Here is a 14,663-nt window from a genome sequence, read left to right as displayed (position 1 = left end):
AAAACCACAGAGAAGGTGAGGCTGAGAAAAAAAAAAGGGGATGTTTTAGTTTCATAGAGGGGTGCCAGGGCTGCTTCCATCACACTGCAGAAGCTGAATATTTAAAGAATGGAAAAGCAAGGCTGGGCAGGCCAAAATAACCAAATGTTTCCCATACAATATAATTCGGTCTGATTTAACCTCATGACTGTCAAAATAAATCAGAGCGACATCTTGGCTCTCTGTGCACAGACATCCCAAAATTCACTCTGCCATGCCCAAAAGCAAAGGCTCCGGATTTCCACGACAACAAATCATGATTGTCAACATGGTTTTTATATAGCAGCTGTTAGGGCAGTGTTCCTCAACCTTGGCAACTTGTAGACATGCGGATTTCAACTCCCAGAATTCCCCCAGACAGCAAGCAGAGCTGTTCACCCTGTAAGGTAGTCCAGATAGGAAATCCAACTAGGAGTGCCAGCTCCATCTTTACTATGTACTATACATGTACTATAAAGTTTCATTAACAGATCTTGCAAGTCTGAAAGTCTTTCTCCACTCCTTTCCTTTTACTCTCCATAAAACCCGGGAGGGCCCCTTCTGAAATACCTCCTCTTTTCTGTGGGCTGAGATGTATTTTTTTAAAATGTTTTATTAATTTTCTAATATTACATTTGCATATTTGAAAAGCAACGTGGCAGCTGAGTACAATAATTCCATTCCATTTAAATATCCTCAATACAAATCTCAAAGTATTACGACAACTAATTCCCTCTCTTTCCCCCTTAATATATACTGTCTCATATTCAAACCAACACAATTCTTATTCTATCTATCAAACAGAAAATAACTTTCTAGCATTCGGCAATAATCTTCAGTTTACACATATCTTAATAGGGCTGAGATGTATTTTGTAGACCATTCTCCAGTCTGTCTCTCTCCCTTCCTGTCTCCCAAGGTCATTCCCACGGACCATTACAGGAGCCAGTTTGTGGACTTTGGGCCAGGCTCAGAAGCTATCTGGTTAGTGAACAGTCTACATCCAGTTTTGGTCACCACATTACAAAAAAGAGGTTGAGACTTTGGGAAAAGTGCAAAGAAGAGCAACTAGGATAATTAAATGCCTGGAGATGAAAACATATGAAGAACGATTGCAGGAGTTGGGTTTGGCTACAGAAAAGAAGGACTAGGGGGAACATGATAGCAGTATTCCGGTACTTGAGAGGTTGGCACAAAGAGGAAGTGGTCAACCTATTCTCCAAAGCATCAGAAGGCAAGACAAGAAACAATGGATGGAAACTAATCAAGGAGAGAAGCAACTTGGAACTAAGGAGGAATTTCCTGACAGTGAGGACAATTAACCAGTGGAACAGCTTGCCTTCAGAAGTTGTGGGTGCTTCATCACTGGAGGTTTTGAAGAAGGGACTGGACAGTCACTTGTCTGAAATGGTATAGGGTCTCCTGCTTGAGCAGAGGGTTCAACTAGAAGACCTCCAAGGTCCCTTTTGATTAATAAAAGTTCACCAATGCAAGTGGGCCTGAGGCAAAAACCAAAACACTTCATAGGGGGAATATGCTGAAAAAGCAAACCTGTTTGCTTTGAGGTTCTTCCAAGCAGAAACAGCGCGTGTAAACCTTGCCTTCCGTTTGGGGGTTGATCTCAATCAATTCATTGTTCTCCATAACTTCCACATCCCGACGTGTTTTGGAGGCTTCCGGAAAACACTGTTGAAATGGAATCAAGGATCAAAATAATACAGAGATGGAAAGCATTTACAAGTTGGTATGTTCCTAGTGGGTTTGGAAATGAGAGGCTACATTTTTGGGATTCAGGATTTTTAATTCACAACACTTTTAAGAAGGCAGAGCTGTCTGGTTTATTAATAACTCCCAGCCACCAAAGAGAAAACAAACCCTGTTATGGTGCATCCATATGATATATGAACCCAGCTACTGTCATGGGTTAGAAACCGTTGACAACATTTAAGGATAAAGATGAGTAGAATTGCCATGAATGTCATGATTTTCTACTTATTGACAAAACTCACTAGTGCTTACGTCTGATTCATCTCTGAGACCAATAGCAATTTTGCAAATACCCAAAGATCCACTTTGAAAATGGCAGTGGTTCAAAATACAAATCAGTCTTCCTAAGAAGTGAGGACAATTAGCCAGTGGAACAGCTTGCCTCCAGAAATCATGGGCACTCCATCACTGGAGGATTTTAAGAAGAGACTGGACAGTCACTTGTCTGAGATGGTATAGGTTCTCCTGCTTGAGCTGGACTAGAAGACCTCCAAGGTCCCTTCCAGATTCTATTCTATTCTATTTTATTTCTATCTTCTATTCTATTCTATTCTATTCTATTCTATTCTATTCTATTCTATTCTATTCTATTCTATTCTATTCTATTCTATTCTATTCTATTCTCATTAAAGACCACAGGGAATGCAATGATGTGCCCATGAATTCAGATTTCCATTGAACTGAAATTCTTGCTTGTACTGGTGGTCTTTGACTTACAACAGTTCATTTAGTGACCATTGGAAATTACAATGGCAGTGAAAAAAGTGACTTAGATTGCTGTTCACACTTGCAACCATTGCAGCATCCCCGTGGTCATGTGATCAGAATCCAGACCCTCAGCAACTAGCATGTATTTTTGAGAGTTGCAATGTTCCAGGGTCATGTGATCCCCTTTTGTGAGCTTCTGACCAGCAAAGTCAATGTGGAAGCCAGATTCACTAAACAACTGTGCTACTAGCTTAACAACTGCAGTGATTCACTTAACAGCTGTGGCAAGAAAGATCATAAAATGGGGCAAACCTCACTTAACAACTGTCTCACTTAGCAACAGAAATGTTGGGTTCCGTTGTGGTCCTAACTCGAGGACTACCTCTACATTAAGTTGAGAACATGAGAGTTGGAGAACAGCCTTGCTGGATGAAGATGATCTGGTCAACTTTCCATTTCCCATGTTAATCTACTAGGAGCATCTACACTAGGAAGCCCAGAGATCAAGACAGATCTCTTCTACTCTTATTCCCGAGCACCTAGTAGTTACAGGAATACTAATCCCAGGCTTATATAGCTGAATAAAAGCATGCTGCTAAGCTGCAAGTAATAGATGTGTAACCTAGAGACAAATCATTCAGACACTTTTGGGTGTGGGTGTGGATGTGTTTGCACACCCAGACATAACACTCCCGGAAGATTGTCCATTTATGTTTGCAGATAAGCATCTGGTGATTCTAGGGTAACATGGAAAGACGCAGGAACATTCCACAACCCTCCCAGTCATCCATAATTAAAAGTGTCGTTTTTATTTTTTATTTTATTTATTTTTTGCAAAGCCTGAACAATTACTCACCCCACTGTCGGAGATCTCGCAACATCCCTCGTGCATTGCCATGGCTGGGTCACAGTAAATGTGCAGCTGCTGAATGTCAAACTAGGAAATATAAACAAGCGTGCTTTTAGGTCAACATTAAAATCCCGGAAAGAAAGCTTGCATCCTTCATCTCCTGGAGAAGAATCCTAAAACCAAACTTTCAACACTGAGTATGTGAGAAACGTTTCTCAGCACCTCACACCGTTTTGGGGTAGAGTTGCTGGGAGCAAAGTCTTAACCCTGAATCCTAGGTTTTGTGGGCTGCAGACACGGCATCAGGCCAATGGCTTCCATCTCAGGACTAGCAGCTAATCTCAGATGTCTTGAAATATTGGCTCAAGGAGGCTTGCAGGACATCTACTTTGAATCAGAGGAGCACCGATAGTGATTGAAAGTATGTTCATTTCCCCCCCCTGGTTTCCTTTTTTTGATTTTCTGGGGAGGGAGTGTGGCCTTGATCCAAAGTGAAAGAAAAAAAAACACAGGCCAATTTCTCCGGTTGTTTCTTATCTCTAGTTCCATCCTTTCAGTGCTTGAGTCACATCTCTTTGGAAGCCACCTAGATATCAGGCGTGGTCTCATACAGATCAGCAGCCCATGAGTCATGAGCCTCCCCACCATGACTTTACTCATACTATAAGCTGCACAAGTTCTGGCAAGAGGATTTCTGGACCAGATTGCCAAATGAGAGCATCATATGCACCATCACTTTCTTCTCTTCCATCCATCACCACAAGCCAGGACTCCATGCTGCTTTCAGACAGGCTCTTGGGCTCTCCCGGATCTGCCCAAAATCGAAACTAAGTCTTTCCCCAACGTGATCCTATTGAATCTCTTTAGCAAGATTTACTGGGATGAAAGGGTTGGGACTGAAGGAATTCCAGCAACTGAGCTATTTCCCATCTACAACCAACACATCTCCAGAGTAGAGAGTTCTTCATTTTCTTTCTGTTTTTTCTCGGAACCAGGCAAGTGGTAGACCTTTTCATTGTTAACGTGGGAGGGTGCATCTGGTTGTTTAAACCACTTTCATAATAGATCTCAGAACTTAACCATTACACTGGATCTCTTGTCCCTACCTCCCTCACCTTTGACACACGCTTTTCCACAGGCCTGTAGTTCCACTGCTTCCCTACGCAGCGTTTGTACTACAGTTCTTCAGCCACCACTTGCAGTAGGCTTCTTCTACGGGATGCCTGGTAAATTCTGTAGACGATCCTGCATTTGCACCCTCAACAGGTAGCAGTGACATCAGGTAGATTACCATGAAACTGTCCATCATACGTAAGAGTATACTAGCCAGGATTTGTGACCTCTTGCCAAGTTGACCACCATAAAAGTTAATTGTAGAACCTATGGGTGAGCCAGCCCCAGATTTGGATCAGCTCTCCTAACAGAAGCCACAGGATGGGAAAAAAGGTTGCATATGGGTTTGTTGTTGGATATTTGGAATCTATTAAGATATCAAGAATTGTTGGGTTTTGGAGGCATGGCTCAAGGTATGATCATACAATTCTGGAAGGAGAAATCGTCTTTGTAAGAGTGGATTTTTGAAATATATCGTTCGCCAATGTTTAAATGAAGTTAGGGTTTTTTGGATGGAGAGACAAGGAAACTGACTTCTGAGTACTATCCTCAAATGTTTTGGCATTACCAATTTATCACATAATTACCCATTTTTTAAAAATTACATACAATCATAGAATTGTAGGGCTCGAAGGGGCCCTGAAAGTCTTTTAGTCCAACTTCCAGCCCAAGGCAGGAGTTTTAATTAATTATTAGATTAATTAATTATTCTTATAATTAATGTTGAGGCTATGCTGTTAATACTGTTGTAAGTACACTTTTATCTTCTGCTAATTAGTCTGATGCAAATTTTTATATAGAACTCACACTCGCCTACTTTGTAGCCTGGTGCTTTAACTATTAGACGAAACTATCTTGGTTTTGGTAACAAATTCTAAGTTAAGCTAAAATAGTGCTGGCAAGTTCATGTTTACCTATGATAAATGACAGGTACCTAATGTTGATGTGAGAGATGGTGGCCGTAGAGGGAGAGCAGGAGGGGATAGTTTTCTAGGAAGGATGCAGTACATTCCAGACAGGGGAAGGAGACAAGAGGTAGCACAGCCCAGAATTGGATAAGAAACAGAGGAAGAGATTAAAGACACCTACTCTCTAGACAGGGGTCCTCAACCTTGGCAACTTTAAGACTTGTGGACTTCAACTCCCAGAATTCCTCAGCCAGCTTTGCTGGCTGAGGAATTCTGGGAGTTGAAGTCCACAAGTCTTAAAGTTGCCAAGGTTGAGGACCCCTGCTCTAGAATCTCCCAGGGAATAGCCATTAGTAATAGTAATAAAAGTTCAGTCTAGCAAGATTCAGTCTGCCATACGTAAGCAAATAAACAACTGCACTCTGGCTGAGTTGTTCCCTGTCATTCTGTTAGGTGCAAAGAATCAGGATCATTTGTAAAATTGCAGCATGGAAGATTTATTCAGACTTGTACATAAGGATCTGATCAAATAACAGTCAGCACTGAATTGGTACTGGATAAGGGTCAATGGAAGTCAAGGCGAGGCTGGAGTTGGTCTCTTGTGGCAAGAACTCTAAACTGATGACGCACTCCATTCCACTCCACAGCTCTGCCTGCTCTTCTCCCACAAGTTCTTGGGGTTAACTTGAAGGTTGGTGCCCTGAGGAGCTGCCCTTGGTTCCTAGAGGCTCTCCCAAAATGGGTGTGGCCAAAGTGGACAAGCCCATTCAAAGTAAATGAACAATACAAAGAGCTAGGCACACACGCAGACACCCAATCAGACATTCGCCTTTATCCATACATTCTCACATGTAAATACTTTCAGGCTATTTCCACACTTAAGCACAACACACCCCTTTTCCAGGCTGACAACTAGCAAAGGGTGCTTTCTTTTCACAGCCACCCACTAAAAAAAGAAAATAAAAAGAGAGAGAAAACCCCACAATTAAAACTGCAGCGCTTAGAATGATGTGGAAATTAAACGTCTAGTTTTGTAACTTCCTGGTTGTGTGAATAAAACTACAGATACATAAAATAATGTATGTAGTTTTATAAATACCCACCGACAAATGAGCACATACTCAGCAAAGTGCAGGTGGAAGTAAAGGGGGCCTTGGGGCCACCCTTTTAATGCATTGTGCATATCCAGACCAACCGTGTTTTGTTAACTTGGGTTGAGTTTAGTATGCTGCATTAATCCAGGGCTGGGAAGGTCTTACAGAAAGAAAATGTGGTACAATAGTGCCAAGTCAGAGGCCTGGCCCAGAACAAGCTTTTTGAATTTGTCTGCTTGATTTATCTCAGAATGCACTCTCACCAAAATAGCTTAGTTTCTCGTTAATTATGCATTGGATGATCAGCTCAAATGCTTTCACAATTGCTTCCTGGAACCACACCGTTAGTGCGATTGGATTTGTTTTTGTTTTTGTTTTTTTTGTCTTTATAATTATGCAGATTCCCTTGCCTTACTCTTTCAATTTTTTCTGCAGCTTTGGATCCACTCCCCGCAATTATTTTACCCATTTTTACCCTCTTGTGCGTTTTAGCAATGCTTGAATTCCCCTGGAAGGAATTTCATCAGTATTATTTTAGCAGTTTTAGTTTTTCTTGAAATTCCTCTGGTATTTTGTTTTCCTTCAGGAAACAAAATAGATTCACCTAAATTTCTGCTGAAGCAAGATTCTATGACAACCTTAACAGATTTACAGAACAACATTGCTAGTGTGTACTTTGGGACGCTAACACTGCACAAAAACCTCCAGATTTCTCTACAATGTTCAGCAAAATGTGATGGCAATTCCTGATGAAATTTAGCTCTCATAGATGTCTAACTATTACCATTCAAAGCACTTAAGATCCTGCTTCCATTCAGCTGTGTTTTGGACTTGTCCATGGTTTCTGCACATACTGTACATATGCAGTAATATGGTCTAGAGCAGTGGTTCTCAACCTTTTTAATGCCGCGACCCCAACCGGTCGTAAGTCAAGGACTAAACCGGTCGTAAGTCGAGGACTACCCAACCGGTCATAAGTCGAGGACTTTCCCTGCCTGGGAGCGCCGCACATGCGTGGTTCCGCCCCCTGCACTGGCCGAGATGTAGCTGGCAAGCGGCAGAGACGGAGCAGGCCGACCACCAGCTGGCCCAGCCCAAGGGAGGTAAGGCACCCGCCGGAAAAGGGGAAAAAAAATGGACAAAAAAAATGGCGGACAGTCTTGCTTGGCGACCCCCGTGAAATGGTCGATCGACCCCAAATGGGGTCCCGACCCACAGGTTGAGAACCACTGGTCTAGAGCCACCCAAGTCCAGATGGGACATTGCACAGAAGTTTATGGATATTAACAAGATTAGGGTCCCATGGGATTTCTAGAACAAATGGACAGGTAGATACTGGGCAATCAAGCAGATATTGTGGTGGTAGAAAAGAATCAGAAGACAGAGGTGGAGATAGATGTATCAGTGCCAAATGACAGCAACATTAGGAAGAAGGTATATGAGAAACTGGAGACGTACCGGGGCCTGAATGATGAGCTGGAGAAGATGTGGAAGGTGGAGGCCAAAGAGGTCTCAATGTTAGTAGGAGTACTCGGGACTGTGACTTCTAAGCTGGGAGAGTAGCTCCAATAGATCCCAGAAAGAACATCAGAGCTCTCTTCTCCGGAAGAGTGTAGTGCTAGGAACAGCTAAGATTCTGCAGAGAGCCCTCAAACTACCATGCCTCTGGTAGATGATCCAAGATTGAGGCAGACACAGGCCACCCATAAGAATGAGAAGGGAAACGTAGATACAGTATATTAAGTGATGATATTAAATACCATCAAATTATGAATTAGGAAATCAATTATTAATAGTAACATAAAATAAAAGAACCAGTCAATCAATTCTGGATTCAATAAAGCTGATGGTGCCTGGAAAGTGATGATCAACAAGCAGAAACTTAAATATTTGAGCATGTGATGCAAGAAGACAACCAACTAGGAAAAGAAAATATCTTGACAAGAGTGAAGGAAATAATGAAGATGTAGGATTAGGTGATGGATAGAATCAAGAAGATTACAAGAATGTCCAAATCTGTTGGTTGTCACTGGAGACAGGTTGAGATGTTGGGCGTTCACAATCACCAGCAATCAAGCCCAGCTCAATGGCACATACAGTAGTTAGCATGATAGTAAAGTAAAAATTAATTTGTTATGACAAAAGGATACCTCCTTTTGAAGTCTGGCCAACCTTTGGACTAGATGGATTAATAATATTGGAATGCTGGGCATCTTCCTTCAGCTGGCCAACTTTCAGATGTTCTGGGACTATTAAAGTCCAGCATTCCCAATCAACATGGCCCCTGTCCATACTAACTGGGAATTCTGAAAGTTGCAATCTTAGAGCAAAGGTATTATGTGGATAAATATCTCACACATGCCTTATTCATCTCATGTGGTGGGTCTCAATGTAGGTTTGATACTTAAGAACACTGTAAAAGTGCACAGTCATTCTATGGGTTATTCTGTCTTCATTGGCTATTATTGCTGTGTTGTTTGTTTAAGAGCCACACTGAACACATCGTATCCAGATTCTTCCCCCCAAAAAAGGAAACTTTGGAACTAAGAGGAGGAAAAAAATCATTTCAGTTTTGGCTACCACTGTGATATTCTTCCATTCTCTTTGTAGGTGAGGACAAAGTCCAGAAATCAGGTATTATGGTAGGAACCCACCTCCTTAAAGTTAAGAGGTCCTGATTATACTTTGCAATATTTGCCCAGTGCATCTGAGGAAGGAGGACAGAAGAACAAGAAGCTAAAGCGTGTTAGTGTATCACAGCACACACCACCAAACTGAAATCAGCAGGACTGATGCCTCCCAGCTCTGTCTCTCACACAAAGAGAGCTGACTCTGTTACCACTGCAGTAGGTGAGGGCTTCACACTGGCTCACATTCTCTAACATTCCTTTGGAAATTGATCTTGCACCAAGAAAAATTGCCACCACAATTCATGCATCATAAAAAGAAAAGAAAAGAAAAGAAAAACTGGAGCTAATATGGACCTGCTTCCTCAGGTTTGACAAATGTCCAGAGCAGGGGTAGACAACCTCGGCTCTTTTATGACTCATGGACTTCAGCATAGCTGACTCAGGAATTCTGGGAGTTGAAGTCCATGAGTCATAAAAGAGCCGAGGTTGCCTACCCCTGATCCAGAGCAACCCAGAGCTTGAAGAAAAATGATTGCCGGCAGATGCTATCTCTCCTGAAACTTTCTAAGGAGATACAGCAAGACACAAAAACGTTTTTGAAGAGTTTTCCTCGCTTCCAAAAGGAAGCGGGAATCATCCAAGGAAATGGGAATGCTTGGCCAATGTGTTGGGTCTTCCAGGTATTCTTGAAGACTGTTTCAGAGGGGATACAGGCGGTGCTCAACTTACAACCACAATTGGGACCAGAATTTCCAGCAAGGAAGTTGTTAAATGAGTCGGGCCCAATTTTTATGATCTTTTTTTGCCACGATTGCTCCCTGCAGCTATGAAGTGAACCGTGCACTTGTTAAGCAAAGGTCAACAAGGTTGCAAAGGGTCCAAGATGCTGAAACTATGGTAATTGCTTGCCAAGTACCAGGATTTTTGATCATGTGACTGTGGAGAGGCTACGACAGTTGTAAGAGCGAGGCCCCATCCAAAGTCACTTTTTTTTTCAGTGCCGTTGTAACTCTGAACGGCTGCTAAACACATGGCTGTGAGTTGAGGACTACCTATATAAGCAATGTATCAACAACTGTAGAGTTTGTGTCTTTGTAAAGCTAACATTGGTCTGCCAAGAGATAAGACAAAAACGCCCCCAGCTTCTTTCAATCCTTTGTGTCTGTTATCTGTAGTTGTAAACTCATTATTCAATTAATCTGTCACTTTATACGGCTTGAGTACTCAAATATCCAGGCTCTTAGTTCTTGCTGGCTAGGAGCCTAATGATTACGGTATTTCTGTTAGCAAATAAAGAAAACCAATTTGAATCTCTCCAATTGTTTTGGCTCCATTTCTTTAATTTAAACATTAGCGCCAGAGAAGCTACACTGAGGCCTGTGGTTGCAAGTTGCCCTTTTTTTTTTTTCTCGGAGGGTAAGCAAAATAGCTTGCCCCGTGGTCAGCTCAACTTGGAAAACTGGGCTCAGCTCAATTTGGAGATGTACCTCCTAGCCACAGGATGCTCACGTGTGCCCACGGCCACTGCTGCCCCCGTGACTTACCATCACCGGGGTCCCACGCACTGCCTCCAGCCCCACGAATGCGTTGCCTTCGCTGACCAACCGCTGGCGCAGCTGCAGAGGCTTAGATGAGATGTAACTGCAGTCAACGTGGACGGAGATCACCTGGGTTTGAATGCTGACTGCCATTTTGTGCCACTTCAAGTCAAAAAGGGAGGTGATGCCTTTGCCAGCAAAGACCACGCCAATCGATTCCCCGTGACGGTCCTTGGCCTGGAACTCCAGACTTCGCTCTTTGCTGTTGATTCCCAGGGAGAGCTGAAAAAGAAGAAGGAAGAAGAGAAGGTGCTGAATAGAAGGATGTTCTTAAAAAGAGAGAGAGAAGCAGGAGGGGGAGCAGGGAAGCTGGAAAATGAAGGCTGACTTCTTAGTGGAGAGAGAGGTGATCAGTCAGAAGGCTTTGCAGGTAGTCCTCAACTTATGACCACAGTTGGGACCAGAATTTCCATCACTAAGCAAGGTGGCTGTTAAATGAGCCCTGCCTAATTTTATGATTTTTTCCCCGTGATTGTTAAATGGATCGCTGCAGCTGTTAAGTGAATCATACAGTTGTTAAACGAACCCCTCTTCCCTCATTGATTTTGCTTACTGGAAGCCAGCTGGGAAGGTTGTGGATGGTCATCCCATGAGCCCAGAAGGCTGAAGCCCATGGTAATTATATGTCAAGCATTTTTATCACATGATTGCATTGTTGTGGGGATGCTATCATGGTTGTAAGTGCCAGGAACCATCCTTGCTGCAATCATTGTAAAGACATAGTGGTTGCCAAGAGCCTGAATCCTGACCCTGTGACAATGAGGATGCTGTAAAAAGTCCTGGGAAGGCTGGGCATAAGTTACTTTTTTCAAGGCCTTTGTAAGCCTCCAGAAGCGGTGAATGCACCAACACTGGAAGTTTTTAAGAAGAAACTGGACAGCCATTTGTCCAAAATGGTATAGGGTTTCCTGCCTGAGCAGGGGGTTGGACTAGATGACCTCCAAGGTCCCTTCCAACTTTATCATTACATAATAATAATAATAATAATAATAATAATAATAATAATAATAATAATAATAATAATAATAATAATAATAATAATAATATATTATTATTCCTTGTGTCCGATGAGGAGAGCACATCTTTCTCCTTCTGTCCTGGCCACTTTTTACAGAGGCACAACTGAGGGCATTTTAACAAACTGTATCCTTCTTTGGTTTGGTGGTAGCAGAGCCTCAGATAGAAAGTCCATACAGAGAGTGGTAAGGACAGCTGAGAAGATTATAGGAAGCCTGCTTCCTGTTATTCAGGATACTGTTTATAAGCACTTATATGTGCTTAGAGCTTGGCGCATTGTTAGAGGCCCCACACACCCATTTCACGGTCTGTTCCTGTTGCTCCCCTCTGGGAGGAGGTTTCGAAGTATTTATAGCAGAACTACTAGACTCTGTAACAGCCTAATTCCTTATGCCATGCAATCTTGTAAATTTGCAGGATTCTTTATTTTTCGCCATGTATATGTATACATTCAAATTAGGCTGTGATGTTTCTCTGTGTCATATTTGTGTGTCTATGTGGGTATATGCATAATGGTATTGGCACCTTCCGCAAACCCACGCCCATGACTACGGCAATCATTTTACGACCACTGCATTTGTTTAATGACCGCTGCAAAAAAGTAATACAATTGTGTCACGTGACCTTCTTGTTTTACAACAGCTGTGACTTATAACTGTAATTGGCAGGCTCCATTGTGCTTGTAACTCTAGGACTACCTGTAGTGATATTTTGCTGTTAAAGAAATGGATCTTAAATTATAATAAAAATGAGATCTTCAGTAATAATAAATATCCTTAGAAACACAGGGAGAGTTTTGTTCCGATGACAATATTATCCGGACGAAATTTGGAACACTTTTCTTGCAAATTAAGTTGGTTTAATCTGTCTAAATGTTATAAATCTAGTCATAAATATGTGGTAATAACAGGTAAGGGTAGATGACTGTTCTACATTTCTGCATCATTTTTAAACTTTGTAAAAATGAATATGATTTACATGAATTTCCTTTAATATATGCATGCTTACAGGCTCTTTTCCTTTATATAATGCTTTCATTTACTCATTTCCCTTAATATAATGCATGTTATTGCATATCTTAGTGTTCGGCCTGCCTTGCAACATTCTGAAAAGGTTACTTGGTACCCGACACATTTGAAGGTTACTTGATGCTTAACTGACTTGGAAGACAGCAAGCTGGGCTAGGTTCTCCACCCCATGCAGAGAATATTCCTTCTGCATCATATAATTGGAGAATTCTCCATCTTGTGGAGGTCAAGACAGTACATTGCTCCATGTCTCAATTTGAGGAAGCAGGCTGGGGTTCAGCATCTTGTGGGAACTCAGCCAATGCTTTAGTGTGTAATGTGAATGGGGTCACCACACTCAGTGACCACCTTTCTTTCTGGATCCACCGCATGTGGAATGAACTCAGCAACCATACCTTATTAACTCGAGTTTAGAGTTGACTATATTTTCATACATGCAAACACAATCCCATTGACACCCTTAGCTGAAAAGGCAAGGTACGAAGCAGATCAATCCTTGGGCGAGCTAATTCTGGGAAGGAAGGAAGGAAGGAAGGAAGGAAGGAAGGAAGGAAGGAAGGGGAAATAACAGGAAAACAATAGATCAGAGAGGCGATGGATAGACTGGATCAAGTTAGTTGGCTATACCTGGGGGTATCCCTGAGGGTCAGTGATCTGGAAGAGGTACCAGTTCTCTTTGGTAGTCTGCTTCTTCAAGAGTAGAGTGATGATCAAAGTGAATTCATCAGGCAAGCCCCGGGGGAACAGCTGTCTGGGAATAAAGAAGAGGACAGAGATGTGAGTAGACAGGTCTTTCCTCTTTGGAACATATCATCTGTAGAGTCGCTCAGAGGATACACCCAAATTGCTGGTCAAGTCCAATCACTAACTGTTAGATTAGCCTTTGATATCTCCAGAGGTCTTTCTACAGTCTCAGAAAAGATCTCTTTCCTCATAGCCTAACATGCTTCAACAAGAGAATCAAGAGAGAAGAGTCCTCTAGATGGATTTGTGCAAATTTTAAAATTTGATTTATTTATGTTCCACCCTTATTATTTTTTAGAAATAAGTCAATGTGGCAAACACACTTAATATTCCTTCCTCCTCCATTTTTTCCCCACGACAACAAACCTGTGAAGTGGATTGGGCTGAGAGAAAGTGACTGACCCAAAGTAACCAACCTGGCTTTTATGCCTAAGGTGGATCTAAAACTCACTTTCGGCCAATCACCAGGAGACGGTGAGTTCTAGTCTTGCCTTACACATGAAAGTCAGCTGGATGACTTTCAGCCATCACCAGGAGATGGTGAGTTGTAGTCCCACCTTAGGTGACTTAGGGCCAGTCACATGGCTTGCCTTCTAAGTTACGTGGGCTCCATTACTGGTGGTATTTAAGAAGAGATTGGACAGTTATTTGTCAGAAATAATATAGGGGGTCCTGCTATTGCGTGTGTGTGTGTGTGTGTGTGGAGAGATTTGGACTAGAAGACCTCCAAGGTCCCTTCCAAATCTGTTATTCTGTTAAATATAAAAAGACTCTGTAAGAGTTACTATATGGCTAACTAAATCTATCATAATTCAAAACCCTCTCAACTAAGCAAGTCAAATACTCATTAAGGCTGGTTTGAGGCACAGGTCATCCTCTGGTGGATTTTAATCACTGCTGCATAACACCTGGCCTGATTGTATGTTGTAGCAGGATTAGTGTCTGCAAGCAGCAGGGAGGTATGAAATTGTCCTGTGCACCCGGGGTATTTATATAGTTCTGGTGAAATGAGGCTACTATGAATATCTCTGTAGTATAGGCCCTAGAGAAGTAAGCATTATATTGTTCCTGTGTGTCCAGAGTCACGGGGACATTGTCTCTCCAGTTAGGGAATTTTCCTGCCTTCAAAACAGCAGAGAGGAAGCATGAGAAGAAATAAAACCCAAGATCATGTGACAAAATGCACAC

General features: G+C 42.1%; 1 protein-coding gene across 1 annotated transcript in view; it reads right to left on the bottom strand.

Moving 5' to 3' along the window:
- The window catches only part of COL16A1 (collagen type XVI alpha 1 chain), a 203,642-nt gene that overhangs the window by 143,012 nt on the left and 45,967 nt on the right, over nucleotides 1-14,663 (bottom strand). The window contains exons 5-8 of the mRNA XM_029284696.1: nucleotides 13,359-13,482; nucleotides 10,633-10,908; nucleotides 3,350-3,430; nucleotides 1,570-1,704 (exon numbers count right to left, since the gene is read on the bottom strand). Of these exons, the coding sequence (XP_029140529.1) occupies nucleotides 1,570-1,704; nucleotides 3,350-3,430; nucleotides 10,633-10,908; nucleotides 13,359-13,482 (616 nt within the window). The remainder of the gene's footprint in view (nucleotides 1-1,569; nucleotides 1,705-3,349; nucleotides 3,431-10,632; nucleotides 10,909-13,358; nucleotides 13,483-14,663) is intronic.

The sequence above is a fragment of the Protobothrops mucrosquamatus genome, unplaced genomic scaffold, assembly GCF_001527695.2.
Source record: "Protobothrops mucrosquamatus isolate PMUCROS unplaced genomic scaffold, P.Mucros_1.0 scaffold851, whole genome shotgun sequence".
NCBI classification, from domain to species: Eukaryota; Metazoa; Chordata; class Lepidosauria; order Squamata; family Viperidae; genus Protobothrops; species Protobothrops mucrosquamatus.
This window is presented reverse-complemented; position numbering and strand designations above follow the sequence as displayed.